Raw genomic sequence first — 17,987 nt, 5'->3', positions numbered from 1 at the left:
AACAACACATACATCAAAAAATAAACTAACATCTATATCCTCAATAGGAGAATCAATAACAAGAGGATCAATAACTTCACTTGCAGTTTTAAATTGATCTGCCACATCACATTCATCATCTGAAAATTTAATGTCACTATAACACCCTATAAAATTTGAAGGCAGATCTGAAAACTTATTTACCACTGCATTATCAATAAAATAGTCATCTGAAGAGTCCTCATCTTCATATACATTCAAAAATTTGCACTCAACCATATTAGTTGTAACAGGCTTTGCCAAAGTCTTTATGCATACATATAAAATCATGGCAGCGGAAACAGTTATAATTTTTTTTTTCTACACTAACTACACTAAACATCATGCTTATCATATTGAACATGTAGACATGCTAATGTTCATGCATATAACTTAATTAGTATCAACTACTTGAAACATGATTCATGATATCATCATCATACTAACATGAAATAAGGAGAACATAAGTGCATACTATCCATACCAGTGCAAGTACCATCAAAGCATAATGACAACACATGGTTCATATGCAAACTTAAAACATATAAACATAAAGCAGTTTTTTTTTCTTCCACCATGCCACTACCACACACACACTTGCCGTTCCTACTGCTCCTCGTAATCTAGCCATTCCTTTCCTTTTTCTGCAGTACAAGGAAACATAAAAAGACTATAAGCCCATAGGCTTAGTAAGTTCCTTTCCTACTCATAAAAACCATGAATCATGCATAAACATAGAGTGATAACATGTTCATTTGGCAAATCATAACATAACATGTGAGAGCATAATATAAAGTCATATCATATCATGTGAGAACATAAACATAAAGTCATGTCATATCATGTGAAATCATAAACATCAAATCAAATCATATCATGTGAGAACATAAGATCATATCATAGCATGTGAGAGCATAAAATCATATCATAGCATGTGAGAGCATAACATAAAATCATAACATGATCATATGAGCATCATTGACATATTTTCAAGAGCATCTTAAGTAAGCATAAAAGAAAACATATAACATGAACTTGCAGATGCAAGATGTTCTTTTGAAAACATGTGACATGAGATGAGTATATGCAAGATGTCCTTTTTGAAAACATATATCATATACATACTTAAACATAATCTCAACATGAGGGCCCGGCTTGTACCACATACATACATGAATGCGCGCATCCTAAATAGATCCAAGGTAGATAATCTTGAACTTACTAGGAACTAGGCCCGTTTCATAGACCATCGACCTAGGGGCAACTTAGGAGCCCATCCCTTTTACTAGGCTCGTTTCATAGACCATCGACCTAGGGGCGCTTATGGAGCCCACCCTTGGTACAAGCCATACAAAGTAAAATAGCATGTCATATCATAACATATCATGTTCTTGTCATATCATAACATTTCATGTTCTTGTCATATCATGAAGAGAGCTCTTGATCCCAACTTAAGGGAAGCATCTCTTTGTCATATCATGAAGAGTGCTCTTGATCCCATCTCAAGGGAAGCATCTCTTAGGCTTTTCATCTTACATAAGCCTTTCATAACATATCATAATAGCATGAGGTGCACATAACATAAAGCATATCAAAAGGAATCATAACATAATGTCATAAGTGCACATACATAAAGCATATCATAAGGAATCATAACATGATGTCATAAGTGCACATAACCTAAAGCATAACATAAAGAGTCATTATCATGCATGGTTGGGGTTTTGATCTTCCTACAAACCCTAAATCATCCTTGGCTGAACCTTAATGTGAGGTTCCAATTTTTTTAATACAACATGTAGCATGAAACTAACAACATGTAAGAAATCATATATCATAAGGAAGCATAAATAAGCATGGTTAGGTTTCAAAACTTTGCTCTAAGTCTCAATTTCAACCTTGGCCGAAACCTAAATGTGAGGTATTCAAACTTTTAAATACAACATGAAGCATGAAACTTAAACTAACCATATATTAAAGATCATACATCATAAGGAAGCATATACAAGCATGACTAGATTTCAAAACCTTGCCCTAGACCTTGTATCCCAACTTGGCCGAAACATCAAGGTAGGGTTTCTCAACCTTTAATACCACATGGAGCATAAAACTCTTTACTAACAACATATAAGAGATCATGTATCATGAAGGAGCATAAACAAGCATGTTTTCATTTCAAAACTTTGCCCTAGACCTTGTCTCTTAACTTAGCTGAAACTTCAAGGTGGTATTTCTAGTTTTTTCATGCAACATAAGCCATGGATATTTAACCTAACATAGCATAAGAAAGCATACATCATGAGGAAGCATAAAACAAGTATAGTTAGGTCAACAACTTTCTCTAAGCCTTTAATTCAACCTTGGCCAAAACTTCAAGGTGGTATTTCTAGGTTTTCATGCAACATAAGCCATGGATATTTAACCTAACATAGCATAAGAAATCATACATCATGAGGAAGCATAAAACAAGTATAGTTAGGTCTCAAATCTTGCCCTAGACCTTGTGTTCATCTTTGGCCAAAACCTAAAGAATGGTTCTAGGTTTTGTTTATACATCATGTAGCATGAAAACTTATCTAACAACATATAATAGATCATGTATCATGAAGGAGCATAAATAAGCATGTTTAGATTTCAAAATCTTACTCTACACCTTATATTTTCTCTTGGCCGAAACCTAAGGTAGAGTCCTAGGTTTATTTATACAACATGTAGCATGAACACTCAACTAACAACATGTAATAAATCATGTGTCATGAAGGAGCATAAACAATCATGTTTAGGTTTCAACATTTTGATCTAAACCTTATATTCCATCTTGGCCGAAACTTCAAGGTGGTATTTCTAGGTTTTCATGCAACATAAGCCATGGATCATTAACCTAACATAGCATAAGAAAGCATACATCATGAGGAAGCATAAAACAAGTATAGTTAGGTCTCAAAATCTTGCCCTAGACCTTGTGTTTATCTTTGGCTGAAACCTAAAGAAAGGTTCTAGGTTTTGTTTATACATCATGTAGCATGAAAACTTATCTAACAACATATAATAGATCATGTATCATGAAGGAGCATAAATAAGCATGTTTAGATTCAAAATCTTACTCTACACCTTATATTTTCTCTTGGCCGAAACCTCAAGAGTGGGGTTCTAGATTTTTTTGTTACAACATGAAGCATAATTTGTAACTTGACAACCATAAGTGACCACAACTTCTTATCTTGGCCAAAACTTGCAAGGAGATCCCTAAGTCTTTTTTTTTCAAACAAAACGTAAAGCGTACGATAACTATTGTACTGCAGGTGAGAGGATACTTACATCTCTTGCTTAATTCTCTAAGAGAAGAAATCCTTGGTTGTGAAGCTTATCCTAGAGAGCAAACCTTCTTGCTTGGTTCGGCAATGGTGAGGAAGAAGAGAGTGGTTTCGGTGGAGAGGAGGAAGGAGAAAGAGAGAGAAAAAATGAAGATTTTCATTCTTTTTCTCCTTTTATTCCAATTAAGAGAAAGAAGGAAAAATGATCTTTTCCTTCCCTCTTCTTTTACTCATCCTAAATGAAGGGAGAAAGTAAAAACTCTCTTTTCATTGTAAGAAGAGAAGGAAGCTTGAATTTCTCCTCCTTAGTGAAGTGAGCCTTCACTTTCCTTACCTTTAACCATAATTTCCCTCTTTTTCATATCAGCACACCCCTGCTGGGGCTACTGGTTATGACATGGAACCACTTACCAAGAGGTCCAAGGTTCAATCCTTGGTCATGACTCTTTTTGGTTCTTTTTCTTTTATATTTTTGAAAATCCACATAAGGCCCATACTATATCATGTATAAATCTATTTGAATTATTAAGGCCCATTTTAATCATGCATAAATCTATATTAATCATGCATAAATCTACATGAATTATTAAAGATCCTATGTGTGTTACATTAGTGTCACAGGCTTTGCAGAAGTCTTTATTTTCATTGACTCCCACTAACCTTTGTGGAAAAGGAACCCTTAGTGAAGGTCTTGGGAAAGATTGAACTTCCTTTTCCCCAAATTCCCTTTGAGCTTTTGGAGGAGGTCCAACTTGCTTATCTAGTGTTGGTGTGATCAATAACCCAACATCGCCACACTTTTCATTAGATCTTGTCTGTGAAGGAGGGAGATCTCCTTTAAACCATTTTGAAACAATACTTTCAATCTTTGCCCCCAAATGTTTGAACTTCATGTTCTATGACTTATGATTCTCAAGACTCATAGATGGTTGAGTTACAATGTGTTTGATAGGCTCTATAACATTTATGGCTTGCACTTCATGAATGTTTGAGGAAAATTTCATCCATCTTATGTTCGACCATTCATGGAGGTTCAGTGTCACTTGATCAATTAACATATATGCTTCATCTACACTTTTGTCCATGAAAGATCCTCCAACTGATGAATCCAATAAACTCTTGTCTAAGAAAGAAATTCCCCCATAGAATATGTGCATAATCAACCATTTTTCAAAACCATGATGAGGGCACTGTCTTTGAAGACTCTTGAATCTATCCCATGCTTCAAACAATGAAGCTCCATATGCCTGAGCAAAATTTGTTATGCAATTCCTCATATATACTGTTCTGCTTGGAGGGGGAAAATGATTCAAAAATTGCTTCAGCAATTGCTCCCAACTTATGATACTTTAAGGATGGAGAGAATATAACCAAGTCCTTGCTTTATCCTTGATACTGAAAGAAAATGTCATCAATCGAACTACATCTGCTGACACTCCTTCACATTTCACCATATCACAAATCTATAAAAATATTTCAAGATGCAAATAAGGACTTTCTAATACTTCTCCTCCAAATTTGTGACTTTGTATCATGGAAATTAACTCCAGGTCTAGTGTGAAACTTTCTACTTCAATTTGAGGTTGCACAATGGGAGATAAAAATCTTGCAGAAAAGAGTGTAGAAAAATTTTGCATGGGTCTGCTTGACATGTTAATGCTCATGGATATTTAAGAAAAAATTATTAGAAGAAAAAAATTGAAGAATCAAAGACAAGAAATAAAATGCAATATGAAAAGCAAGAAAGAAAATGCAGAATTTAAATTGCAAGAAAGAAAGTGCATAATGAAAACAAGAAAGAAAAGACAAAAGGAAAAAAGAAAAATGTCTAGAATAATTCATATGCTAATCAACTAATGTGTTTATAAATTCTTGTTATTCTTGATGCCTTTACGATGTTTGATCTTCTCATACACAAGAACAATATTGCAAGATATGTTTACAAAAGAAAAAAATTTAAATGAAAAGAAAAACAGAGAAAAGCTAGACTAGACTGCTAGAGATCAAGAATGCAGAATTAGAATTAGAATTAGAATTAGAATTGCAACAAAATAAATTGTCAAGAAGTAGAAAGATATGCAAAAATTATGAAAACAGAATTCTAAAGATTAGTTACAACCATACTAATGAAAAGAAAAGAAAAATTATGTTTAGTCTAACTCAATTGATAATCTCTAATGTTATAAGCGCAGTCCCCGGCAACAGCGCCAAAAACTTGTTAATGATCACAAGTGTACGGATACATCGTCAGTAATAAAGAAAGATATTATATCCACAGGGACTGGTTATAACCACTAAAGATATCTTAACACGAATTAGCTAAACAACTAATCAATTGATTTATAAAACTAAGTGCAACTATGAAAAGTAAAGCATAGAAGTAAAAGCCTAGAAACAGGATCTGGGTCTCTTGTGCGCAGGAAGTCTTGGAAGCTTCGGATCTGGGTTTCTTCTCCTCAGATTTGGATTTCTTCTTCGTCATCGGGTCTTCGTGCGAGGAAAACCAACGGTGACTCTATTTTTTCCCGATCCGCTTTGGATTTCTCGGATCGGTATTCTGTAGACATTATTCTTCATCAGCACGGTGGGTTTCTTTCTTCCGGATCTCCGTCGTGTCCAACTTCTCAGAAAGGATCAAATTTGGCGCCGTCTGTGGGAACTTCACCTGAATCTGAGACTACAGGATGGAAGAAGCCGGAAAATCAAACCTACTCACTATCAGTCGTGAGGATTTGGATTTCCTCATCAACTCTCATGTTCAGAAAGCCTTACAACATCAACAACAACAACTTCAAGCCCACACAGGAGCTACTCTACCAAAAGCCCATAATCCAGCAATATCGACTACTGAGCATCGGAAAGGAAAGGAGTTGGAAGAAGAAGAGCATGTGTATTTCCCTCCAGCCGTTGCTTCTCCGACAAGACGTCCACGAGCCTTTCTTCGCACTCCCATGGATTAAGGGGGCAAGAGGCCCGTGTTTCAAGAGTCCTCTGGCGAAGCACCAGATAGAGAAAAGCGTAAGATCAAAATGATAACTAGTGATAGCTCACCAGAGAAGGTCATCTCCCCATTCTCTCAAAGTGTACTAGATGATCCACTTCCTAAGCGGTATCAAAATCTTCAGATCGGGGAATACACTGGAACAACAGATCCAGAAGATTATCTGTTGAAATTTGAGAACGTAGCATTATTACAACAATTCTCTGACGGGGTGAAGTGTCGGATGTTCCTCACTACCCTTGGAGGAGCTGCACAACGATGGTTCAAGAGATTGCCAGAGAAGTCTATTCGAAAATTTAAAGACTTCAAGAAAGTCTTTCTACATCATTTCTCCAGCAACAAAAGATATCATAAGACTCCTTGGAGCCTATTTTCAATTAAGTAAGCATCTAAAGAGTCTATCCAAGCATACATCAAAACGTTCAATCAGGTAGCTATTGATGTACCTAATGCTACCACTGAAATATTAGTTAGTGCCTTCTCTCAAGGTTTAAATGATAATGATTTCTTTAAAGATTTAGTAAGGAATTCTCCTGTTAATTTTGATTCCCTGATTGAGCGTGCCACCAAGTTCATTAACGTGGAAGAAGCTCAAGCTGCTCGTAGAAAGGAGGGTGTTACCTCTTCTCCTACCCAGGTTAAGGAGAAAGCTTCGGCCCCTGTACCTCCACCAAGAGGGCATAGAATAACTCATCCACCCCTTCGACAACCAGAGTATCGTCCACAAGCTGTACAACATGTGGAGATAGAGCTAGAGGCACCAAGGAGATGGTGCACTTATCATAAAACTAGCAGTCATCATACCGAAGACTGTTTTGTTTTAAGAAATAAACGAGCTAATAGGGAGCGTTATCATAGGCAGAACTATTATTGACAGGAATACCCCACGCAGCAAAGTCCACTCAAACTGGAATATCGCCCGGTTGAGCCTCGGCAAGAGGCAATACCAGTCCTGGCCGGTACCAGCCAAGTGTCAGAGAAAGCACCTTCTAAAGCAGTGACGACACGGCAGGAAGAAAACAGGAGCAATGCTGCTCGAGGCAATATCAATATGATTACGGGCGGACCCACTGATGGGGATTCTAATAGAGCCAGAAAAACACATGCCCGAAGACTGGAAATTCATGCCGTGGGTGTTGGCTTATCGGGCCGCGAAAACCGCGTTTTCGCGTCGCGGAAACCCCGAATCACCCATGCCACTAGATCTCGTGCGAAGGATAGATTTCAATAATTTAAATACGAGTACGAGTTTACTAAAACTTAGATCTACTCCTAGATCTTCATGGAAGAGATCTATACCTTCGATGCGTGCCCTTTTTCGTATCTCGCTCATCCAAGATTCGTCGGATCTCGAAAGTATCAAGGATAGATACTTCTCTATACGTATCCACACGAACACACTAGGTGGAGATGACCAAAACAAGGTGTGCTAGCACCTTATGGGATTCGGCCAAGGAAAGGAGAGGGAGAGCAAAATTGGCTAGAGCAAGGAGATGAAGTGAATGCACATGAATGAGAAAATGAATTCACATCCACAACAAAAGGTGGCCGGCCACTTTCCCAAGTGTAACCCCCATTTTTGCATTAAGTGTGGTCATTAAGAGATTTGTAACCTCCATGAGGTGGCACACACATGTGCTAAACATGATGATGTGGCACCTCATCATTGGCCACTTAATGCCAACTCACCAATGAGGTGGCATGAAGTCAAGTCAAACTTGACTCTTCATCTTCCTCTCAAGTCAAGTCAAACTTGACTTAATCTCTCTCATGGTTGATCTAATCCAACCATTTAATTCAAGCCAATTTAATATAATGAATCTAATTCATTTAATTAAATTGATTCAATGAGTCATAATCTAAATTAGACTCATTAAACACATGAATCAACTTGAGTCCAACTCAAGTTAGCCCAATTAGGATTACTCTTAATCCAATTTGATTCATCAAATGAATCTAATCCTCTTGGTTCATCATATGAACCTAATCTCCATCTAATTGTCCTTAGTGTGTGACCCTATAGGTTCTTGTAATGTTGGCAATGCCCCTAAACCCATTTAGGAGCATAAGTAATGAGTGGTATCTAGCAACACATCATTATTACCCAATCTTACAAGAATGTTGAGATCCAATATCACCTTGTGACTACTAATTGTGACTCCTCACAATATATGACAAATGTCCTTCTATCCTAGACATCTAGATTGATCAATATGAGGCATAGACCGTGTCATCCTCTAATCAATCTAAATCTTGAACTCCAAGTAGACTCACTAAATCAAATGAGCTCAATATCTCATATTGACTCATTTGGGCATGGCCATGCAATTCGTGGTCTCACTCTATCAAGAATATCGATGTCTCTCCCGTCATATAGGAGGGATAGATCTCATCTACATCACTCACATCCCTCCGCATAATTTGTTACATACCCAGTACTACATCACTCACATCCCTCCGCATAATTTGTTACATACCCAGTAATCGCCTTTATAGTCCACCCAGTTACGGGTGACGTTTGACGAAACCAAAGTACATAACTCCTTATGTAGGGAACCATGGTGACTTCAGGTCTAAGGACTAGTAGTCATACTAATAGCCACATGAGAATGTATATGACACTCATATAACGATCCATGATGTTTTCTCATGGTGGGTCATTCAGTATACATTCTCCAATGCATACCCATGTGTCAACTTGATATCTCTATATCCATGACTTGTGAGATCAAGTCATCGAGTTGACCTACATGCTAGTCTTATTGCATTAACATTGTTCCTGAATGTTAATACTCGACTAGAAATGATTAAGAGTAGTGTTCCCTATATCATCTCACTATCAGTTCAACTAACCGATTGATATAGGTGAGAACCGTCTACTCAAGGACGTTATTATACTTAATTTATTTGGCACCAATACAAGTAAGTATAATAACCAAAAAACTAAATGCCTTTATTTATATAGAATATGATACAACAAGTCCAAAATACAATCATCAAATGATTGGCTCTAGGGCTCTAGCTAACAATCTCCCACTAGCACTAGTGCCAATCAATGTAGGCTCTAAGCCCAAATGACCTAGTGTGACCATCATGCTTCCTCTATGCCAAAGCCTTGGTCAGGGGATCTGCGATGTTAGCATCTGTAGGTACTCTGCAAATCTTCACTTCTCCTCTCTCGATGATCTCTCGAATGAGATGGAAGCGCCGTAGTATGTGTTTGGTCCGCTGGTGTGAGCGAGGTTCCTTCGCCTGTGCTATAGCTCCATTGTTGTCACAATAGAACTCAATAGGGTCAGCAATGCTAGGAACCACCCCAAGTTTAGTGATGAACTTGTGAATCCAATCGCCTCCTTCACGCCTCGATGCGAATATACTTACGTCGTCAGAATCAACCATCGTGTCCTGCTTTGAACTCGCCCACTCACAAGACCACCATTAATGCAAAACACGAACCCCGATGCGATCTATAGTCATCCTGGCCGGTCTGGAAGCTAGCACCTTACAGCTAGCTCATTATTGCCTCTATATATTAAGAAATATTCTTTAGTCCTTCTTAAGTACTTAAGAATATTCTTGACCGCTATCCGATGACTTTCACCGGATCTGACTGGTATCTGCTCGTCATGCTCAAAGCATACGAGACATCGGTCGAGTACATAGCGTACATGATCGATCCTATGGCCGAGGCATAAGGGATCGATCCATGCGGTCTTTCTCCTCTCTAGAAGAGGGACCTTGAGTCTTCGAAAGACTCACGCCATGTGACATCGGCAGAAATCCCTTCTTGGAGTTCTGCATGGCAAACCGAAGGAGTATAGGCTAAGCAATCTCTTTGATCTATCTCTATATATCTGTATCCCTAGAATGCGAGATGCCTCACCTAAGTCCTTCATTGAGAAGAAACTCCCTAGCCAGGTCTTGAATGACTGAAGCATAGGGATGTCCTTCCCAATGAGCAGTATGTCATCCACATACAATATGAGGAAGACAATTATGTCCCCTACAACCTTCTTATAGACACAAGGTTCATCTTCGTTCTTGATGAAACCAAACTATTTGATTGCATCATCAAATCGAAGATTCCAGCTCTAGAAGCTTGCTTTAGTCCATAAATGGACCTACGCAGCTTGCATACTCTGCTAGTATGCTGTGGATCTACAAAACCCTCAGGTTGTGTCATGTACACATCCTCGAGTAGGTCTCCATTCAGAAACGCGGTTTTGATGTCCATCTGCCAGATCTCATAATCATGGTAAGCTGCAATAGCAAGCATGATCCGAATGGACTTAAACATCGCTACTGGAGAAAAAAGGTTTCATCATAGTCAATACCATGAATCTGCTTGAAACCTTTAGCTACCAAGTGACCCTTATAGATAAGTCCATCCATATCAGTCTTTCTCTTAAAGACCCACTTACACCCAATGGGTTTTACCCCTTCAGATGGATCAACCAAAGTCCATACTTGGTTGGTGTACATGGATTCCATCTCGGATCTCATGGCCTCTAGCCATTTCTCAGAATCTGGTCTCATCACTGCTTCCTGATAGGTGGTAGGCTCATCCTCTATGAGCACAATGTTATCATGGTCAGACAAGAGAAATGAGTATCTCTCAGGCTGACGACGTACCCTATCAGACCTTCGAAGAGGTATGTCTACTTGAACTGGTTGATGTTCCTCAACTCCTTGTGGAACAATATCATCCACAACACTTTGTGGTTCCAGTTCAATTTCCATCGAGGCATCAGTGCTATTGTTCGAATCTTGAACTTCTTCAAGATCGAACCCGCTCCCACTAGACTTTCTAGAAACAAAGTCCCTTTCTAGAAAGACCCCATTCTTTGCACTACAATAAAAACCCTCTTAGACATCGGTTTTCCACCGGTGTCTATGAAGGCGATGTAAAAGGTCTGCCATTTTAGACATCAGGTTAAAACCGGTGTAGTATCACTTAACGACACCGGTGTTCGAATCGGTTATTAACTGGTGTAGTATCACTTAACGACACCGTTTCATCAACAGTGTAAAACCGATGTAATATTATATGTTAATAACACCAGTTTTGGCAGCGGTATACGACCGATGTAAATATTAGTTAATGACACCGGGTTTGCAACGGTGGAAAACCGATGTAATATCAATATTTTTTAACAACACAAATTTGATTTTCGAAACAGTGAAAAACCCACAGTAACCAAAAAAATACACAAATATTCACAAATTACACAAATATTCTTCATTCAATAGGATCCATAAAATACACAAATATTCACAAATTACATAAATATTTTTCTTACAACAGTATCCATAAAATACACACACATTCTTTTTACATCAAAAGCTAATAGATATCAGAATCAAGGTAGAACATTCTTTTAACAACACATCAAGGTAGAACATCGTGAGTCAAAAATCAAGCTGAGGCTACATTAAATTATGAGAATCAGAATATGTTCAACTTGCTATCCTGCTCCATTCTTCTTGCGCCTTTCATTTCCCTAATCTCACCGCTTTTCACCTTCAAATGCCTAGTTTTCTGAGTTAAAACATCCACTGTTCTAATCTGTCAAACAAAAGTATCATTTGGTCTACTTAACTACAGCAAAGAACAAAAACAAAAGAATTATACATGCTGCAGAGTGAGGCCATATTGATAACAGGTAGTCGAAGATTGTAAACCTCAAATTTCATTCCCATGCTCTGATGAATCAAGGTATAGCAAGATTTTAAAATTTACGAACTACTAAACAAAAATATCATGAGGAAGAATCTATAGAAGTACTTGGACAACATGGGAAAATTCATTAAGGAATACATTTTGTGTGGCTAGGGATAGAAGACTGCAAGCCAAAACCTCCAGCATATGCTTGATAGCCAAATCAAGAACTCCAATAAAAGAATACCACGTAAGTAAATGGAAGGAGATAAGGTCAAAAGCATCAAAGATAAATGCACAAATATACAAACAAAGCATAGAGAACCTTCCAACATTGTAGTGAACATGATCAGATATATAACTCCAACCATTTTCTCTATAAACGAAGAGTGCATTCCTGTAAGCTCGAATCACATGTTGTCTCTATATTTTACAGAATGAATGTTTTACAATTAGCACATAAAACTTTGAACATGCTTTAAATATCTGAGACAAGTTTCAATATGAAGATGAATTTGACATGCAATCGAGTACCTGATCAGAAATGTAGTAACGATTTCCAGACAAAACAAGATGAAAACCATACTTGTGTAACATTGGTGGAATGGAAAGCAAATAGCAGTAGGATGCTTGTTCAAGCATCACAACTGCATGCAGAGAAGGCTCCTGATGAAATATGTACATTAGTTGCACGCTTAGACACTCAGGTTTAGTCAATTTTATTTACACGCTTATAAGATACTGGTTGAGAAAGACAATGGGAACCATATGACATTATAAGAAATGAAATAGGATTTACCTATTCTAGACTCTAGCTGAATCACTTATTGTTCTAACTTCTAACTATGGCTCATGTATGAAAATAGATATTAATGTAATGTGTTTTTTTTTTAAAATATTATTATGATGTAGATACGAATAATTGGCATAATGTGCTTTTAGAAAATACTATTCTGATATACTATTTTTTGAGTTTGAGCTCAAATATCAATAATTTCATATTATTCAGCTCAATTTGATTCATTTGCACCCCTAATCTATACATGCATTTATTAAAGTGAATAACTCCAATATGATGTGAGAAGCAAAAAAAAAAAACCTATATTACCTTAAATAACATACAAAGAATTAATTCAACAACCAAACTGACAAAGGAATAAATTTAAATCTTTATGAAGACACAAGTCATAATCATGCGAAGTGGACCCAGGTAGTCTAACTAGCATACTTACAGCTTAATCAGAATAGCCATAGGTATCTATACTTGTAGAAGTCAGTAAGTCACAACTCATTGTCCGGTTCAGGTACACATTTAGTTCCATATAGACATATGGAGGCACTCGTTTTCCAAGTGGATTATTCATCATCATAGAAATTTCCCAATTTTGCTTCTTCAACCCTTTTAACATAATCAAATCATATTAGAGTAAAAATTCTAACTATTACCGATATGCGAAGGACAAACTACACCGAATGGAGGAAGGGTGGTATTCAACGCCTATAGTTAGGGCAATCCTAGCAAGAATTTTGAACTATTTGGAGACTCTTGGTGTGTGCATATGAAGGATACTTACCCAAGTGCTTAGGCTCCACTCAGTTCTTCATTTTCTTGTTCTATCTTCACTTTGTTCCCGTATCAGATGTGGTACGACTAAAATAATTTAAGCGAACTCTATAACCTTCACAACCATATAGATAGTTCCAGTAGATCTAAGCGTCTGGCAATTCCCAATTTTGTGAATGTTGAAAATAAATCTCGGATCAATCTACCGTTCCCAGTTTAACAAACACAGAGAATCTGATGCATCCTCAATTACAGTTTCCTCCCAAAGAAAGATCTTAAAAGTGAAAAGGAATCTTATGGGAAAAAGGAAAACATAAGAGAATCATTAACTTACCTTGATGAAGAAATCGAACTAGAAATTTTCCCAAATTAACAGGAGAAAGAATCGGAAGTCTAAAAAACCTATTCCGGAACTTTAGCAGCAAATTTTTCTAGTTACCTTGAGCAAAGGACGCTCTGGACCCAAAATCAAATGGCTTGACATCAACCTCTTCGTCTTTGTACTCCTCTTCCGATTCAACATCGAACTCCTCGAAGTCTGCACCACGCCTGGTAGCCCACGGAACGATCGGTGCAGAAGGAACAGGATCTGCCAAAGAAGAGGAGGTCCGGGATATAGAGATCGAAGGAGCGGGATAGGGCCCCGATCTGGCGCTCCCATTGCCACTTGAGTTGCCGCCGAAGCCGTGAATGAGGAGGAGGGCAGGCTTCCGGCTGGCGCGGCGGGGGTTGGGGCCCCAGATGTGCAGCGACGCGTGGCCGAGGTCGAGCGTGACAGGTCGGAGAGCGCAGCGGAGGAAGGAGAGGTGGAGCAACAACTCGCGCAGGGAGACGAAGGAGAGCAGGCGTCGGGCGGCGGCGATGACTCGGCGGAAGAGGGAGAGGTGGGCGACGGCGAGGAGAAGAAGCAGGTGGCGAAAGGATTTCGTGGATGCCATCGCGATAGAGATCGATGGGAATGGGTTTAGGTTTGGGGGGAGAGGAAGGTAGGAGGAGAGGCGTTGTGTGGCAGACGGTTCGAGTCGCGGTTACGACAGACTGCCTGCCCGCTTCACATTAATAAAACCTGCTTACGATATTGGTTTAGGTTTAGAGATAACTTTGTGAAGTGTTATAAATTTAGGCTGGTGAAAAAATTAAAATATTATTTTTGGTTCATTAACATCGGATTTTAAAAATCGCTGTTAAAATCGATGTCTATTAACAAAAAAAAATATGCTCATAGACATCAGCTAAAAATTCGGTGTCTTTGAGCGCAGATTTTCGCTCATAGACATTGGTTTTTGAAAAAACCGGTGTAAAATACTCAAAGACATCGGTTTTTGCTTAAAACCGTTGTTGTTCCACCGATGTCTATGAGGGTTTTTCTTGTAGTGTTGCCACAACTACCTTGTGCTGACTGGGAATGTAGAAGTAATATCCCTTAGTTTCCTTGGGATATCCAATAAAATAGCACTTGTCGGATTTGGGTCCTAATTTGTCTAAGACTTGCCGTCTAACGTAAGCCTCACAACCCCAAATCCTCATGAAAGACACCTGGGCATCTCTCCTAGTCCATATCCTATATGGTGTCTTTATCACGGCCTTGGATGGAACTCGGTTGAGTATAAAAGCTGTCGTGTCTAGAGTATAGCCCCAAAGGTATGTCGGAAGATCTGTGTAACTTATCATCGATCGTACCATATCTAATAGGGTATGATTCCTCCTTTCAGATACACCATTCCATTGTGGTGTTCCAGGAGGAGTGAGTTGGGATAGAATCCCACACTCAGCTAGATAGTCACGGAACTCATGGCTAAGGTATTCTCCACCTCGATCAGATCGAAGTATCTTAATACTCTTGCCAAGCTGGTTCTGTACTTCATTCTTGAATTCTTTGAACTTTTTAAAGGATTCAGACTTATGTGTCATCAAGTACAAATAACCATATCTATTAAAGTCATCAGTAAATGTGATGAAGTATCTATAACCGCCTCTAGCAGCAACATTGAAAGGGCCACATACATCACTATGTATGAGTCCTAACAAATCAATTGCTCTCTCGCTGTGCCCACTAAAGGGAGTCTTGGTCATCTTGCCTCGTAGGCACGACTCGCATATCTCATATGATTCAAAATCAAATGAGTCCAACAAACCATCCTTATGGAGCTGGGATAAGCGCTTGTCATTTATATGACCTAAGCGACAGTGCCAGAGGTAGGTTTGGTTCATGTCATTTGACTTGAACCTCTTGGTATTTATGTTATAGATAGGGCTCTCAAGGTCTAGAATATAGAGTCCATTTATCAGAGGTGCACTACAATAGAACATATCGTTTAAATAGACAGAACAACATTTGTTCTTTATTGTAAACGAGAAACCTTTCTTGTCCAAACAAGAAACTGATATAATGTTCTTAGTTAATGCAGGCACATAACAACAATCGACTAACTCTAGTACAAGCCTAGAGGGCAGAGATAGAAAGTAAGTCCCTACAGCAACAGCAGCAACCCGTGCTCCATTGCCTACTCGTAAGTCCACCTCTCCCTTTGTCAATGCCCTGCTATTTCTCAACGCCTGCACATCAGTACAAATGTGAGAAGCACATCCAGTATCTAATACCCATGATGTAGAAATAGATAGGTTGACTTCTATAACATATAAACCTTAAGTGGAAGTCTCACTTTGCTTCTTCTTAAGATCCTCCAAGTATACCTTGTAGTTCCTCTTCCAGTGCCCGGTCTGACCGCAGTGGAAGCAGGTAGTATTCTTGGCAACCCCTCCTTTAGACTTCAGTGTCTTGCCTTTGCCCTTGGCTTGGGACTTTCCCTTGCCTTTGGGCTTGCCCTTGCCCTTATGTTTCTGAACCATCAGAACAGTGTTGGGCTTAGCCTTCTTAAGGTTCAGCTCAGTAGTTCTTAACATGCTAAGCAACTCGGGCAGTGGCTTGTCAATCTCGTTCATATTGTAGTTTAGAACGAATTGACTATAGCTATCCGGCAAGGATTGCAAGATCAGGTCAGTGGGCAGCTCTTGGCCAAGTGGGAACCCCAACCTTTGTAGGTTCTCTATGTACCCAATCATTTTGAGTACATATGGGCCTACAGGAGCCCCGTCTGACATCTTGCACTGAAACAGTGCCCTTGAGATCTCAAATCTCTCATGCCTCGCTTGACCTTGATCCAGTTGACGAAGATGTTCAACCATATCGTAAGCGCCCATTAACTCGTTTTGCTTCTGAAGCTCAGAGTTCATGGTCGCGAGCATTAGACAAGACACATCTAATGTGTCATCTTGATGCTTCTTGAAAGCATCTCGGTCAGCTCGCGGGGCAGTGGCAGGAGGAGCCTCCGGAATGGGCTACTCCAGAACGTACAGTGTACGTTCTTGGGTGAGAACTATGCTCAGGTTCCTGTACCAGTCCAGGAGGTTTGCTCCGTTGAGCTTGTCCTTCTCAAAGACAGATCGTAGGGAGAAGGTGTTCGTGTTCGACGTCATGGTAATCTACAACAGAAAAAAGTAGAAATAAATATCATATTCTTAATCATTTAATTAGGCATTTAACTAAATGATGCTCCCACTGAATTCTATAATTCATTTGGGACAAGATCCACATCATACTAACCCTTGAGTTAGCTTTGGCTAATATGCCCAAGACTTAGTATGATCGGTAGGTAACGATTACCAATTACATCTCTATGCAACTCTTGTTTATAGGATCAAGATCCGCATTTATATTAAAACTCGAGTTAGCTTTGGCTAATACGCCCGAGAGTTAATATAAACGTGATTTTGACCTATCTACCAACCATTGGATAATGCCTATAGTTTAAACTCGATCCAATTGAGTTAACTAGTTACTCAATCTAATTGAGTTGTACTCACCCATGTGTTGATAGGCGGGACCAAAATTGTCCCTCCGTACCCTACTAAGATAGTATGTGTTGCTCTGCTTTAGCAGATTCAACAACAACATACGATCAAGGTAGTGGTAGGTATCACGGCATGGTAGGCATTACGAGTTGACGCGATTTAGATCTAATCTAAATGATGATGCGTATCAAATACTTGATTTAGATATAATCTAATCATGGGGTGCATCATGTGCACGATTTAGATCTAATCTAATCGCTAGGCACTAATTAACTACTTAATTAAACATGCATCACATACATATAAGCAATTAATTATATTATTTTATGATTGTATAATGGCCCTACTATGATCTTCTCAAGCCAATGAGAAGATCGGATGGTCAACCTAAGGTCAACAGCTTCTCAAGCTCCTTCCTTTGACCACCTCGTGTTGCTCGCGCCCTCCTCGTAACTCCGTCTCGAGTGGACCTTCCACCGCTTCAAAATTTACATTACAATTTTGAAACTCTAGTTACATTCGAGTCTAAATCTAATTTACAACCAGAATATAAGAGAAAGGCACGACGCGCAGGTTGTG

General features: G+C 38.8%; 1 protein-coding gene and 1 non-coding gene across 5 annotated transcripts; one reads left to right on the top strand and one right to left on the bottom strand.

The window, feature by feature from the left end:
• Window positions 1-437: 437 nt before the first annotated feature.
• Window positions 438-14,609, bottom strand: LOC122021898. 4 transcript variants are annotated; one of them, XM_042580073.1, is made up of 2 exons: window positions 13,996-14,609; window positions 438-662 (listed from the first exon to the last, which is right to left on the bottom strand). In XM_042580073.1, exons 1-2 carry the CDS (start codon window positions 14,492-14,494, stop codon window positions 625-627), a joined length of 537 nt encoding a protein of 178 aa, XP_042436007.1. In that variant the 5' UTR covers window positions 14,495-14,609; the 3' UTR covers window positions 438-624. The 4 variants fall into 4 exon arrangements, with proteins under 4 accessions (XP_042436007.1, XP_042436008.1, XP_042436010.1 ...); XM_042580074.1 differs by lacking the exon at window positions 438-662 and adding an exon at window positions 11,804-11,854; XM_042580076.1 differs by lacking the exon at window positions 438-662 and adding an exon at window positions 11,840-11,899.
• On the top strand, window positions 4,506-4,611 carry LOC122022048. Its single transcript, XR_006122797.1, has one exon. It is a non-coding gene; the product is annotated as a small nucleolar RNA R71 (small nucleolar RNA).
• Window positions 14,610-17,987: the final 3,378 nt, after the last annotated feature.

This window comes from Zingiber officinale, chromosome 9A (genome assembly GCF_018446385.1).
Source record: "Zingiber officinale cultivar Zhangliang chromosome 9A, Zo_v1.1, whole genome shotgun sequence".
Classification (NCBI taxonomy): Eukaryota; Viridiplantae; Streptophyta; class Magnoliopsida; order Zingiberales; family Zingiberaceae; genus Zingiber; species Zingiber officinale.
Note: the sequence above shows the minus strand (reverse complement) of the source record. Positions and strands in the feature narration are given on the sequence as shown.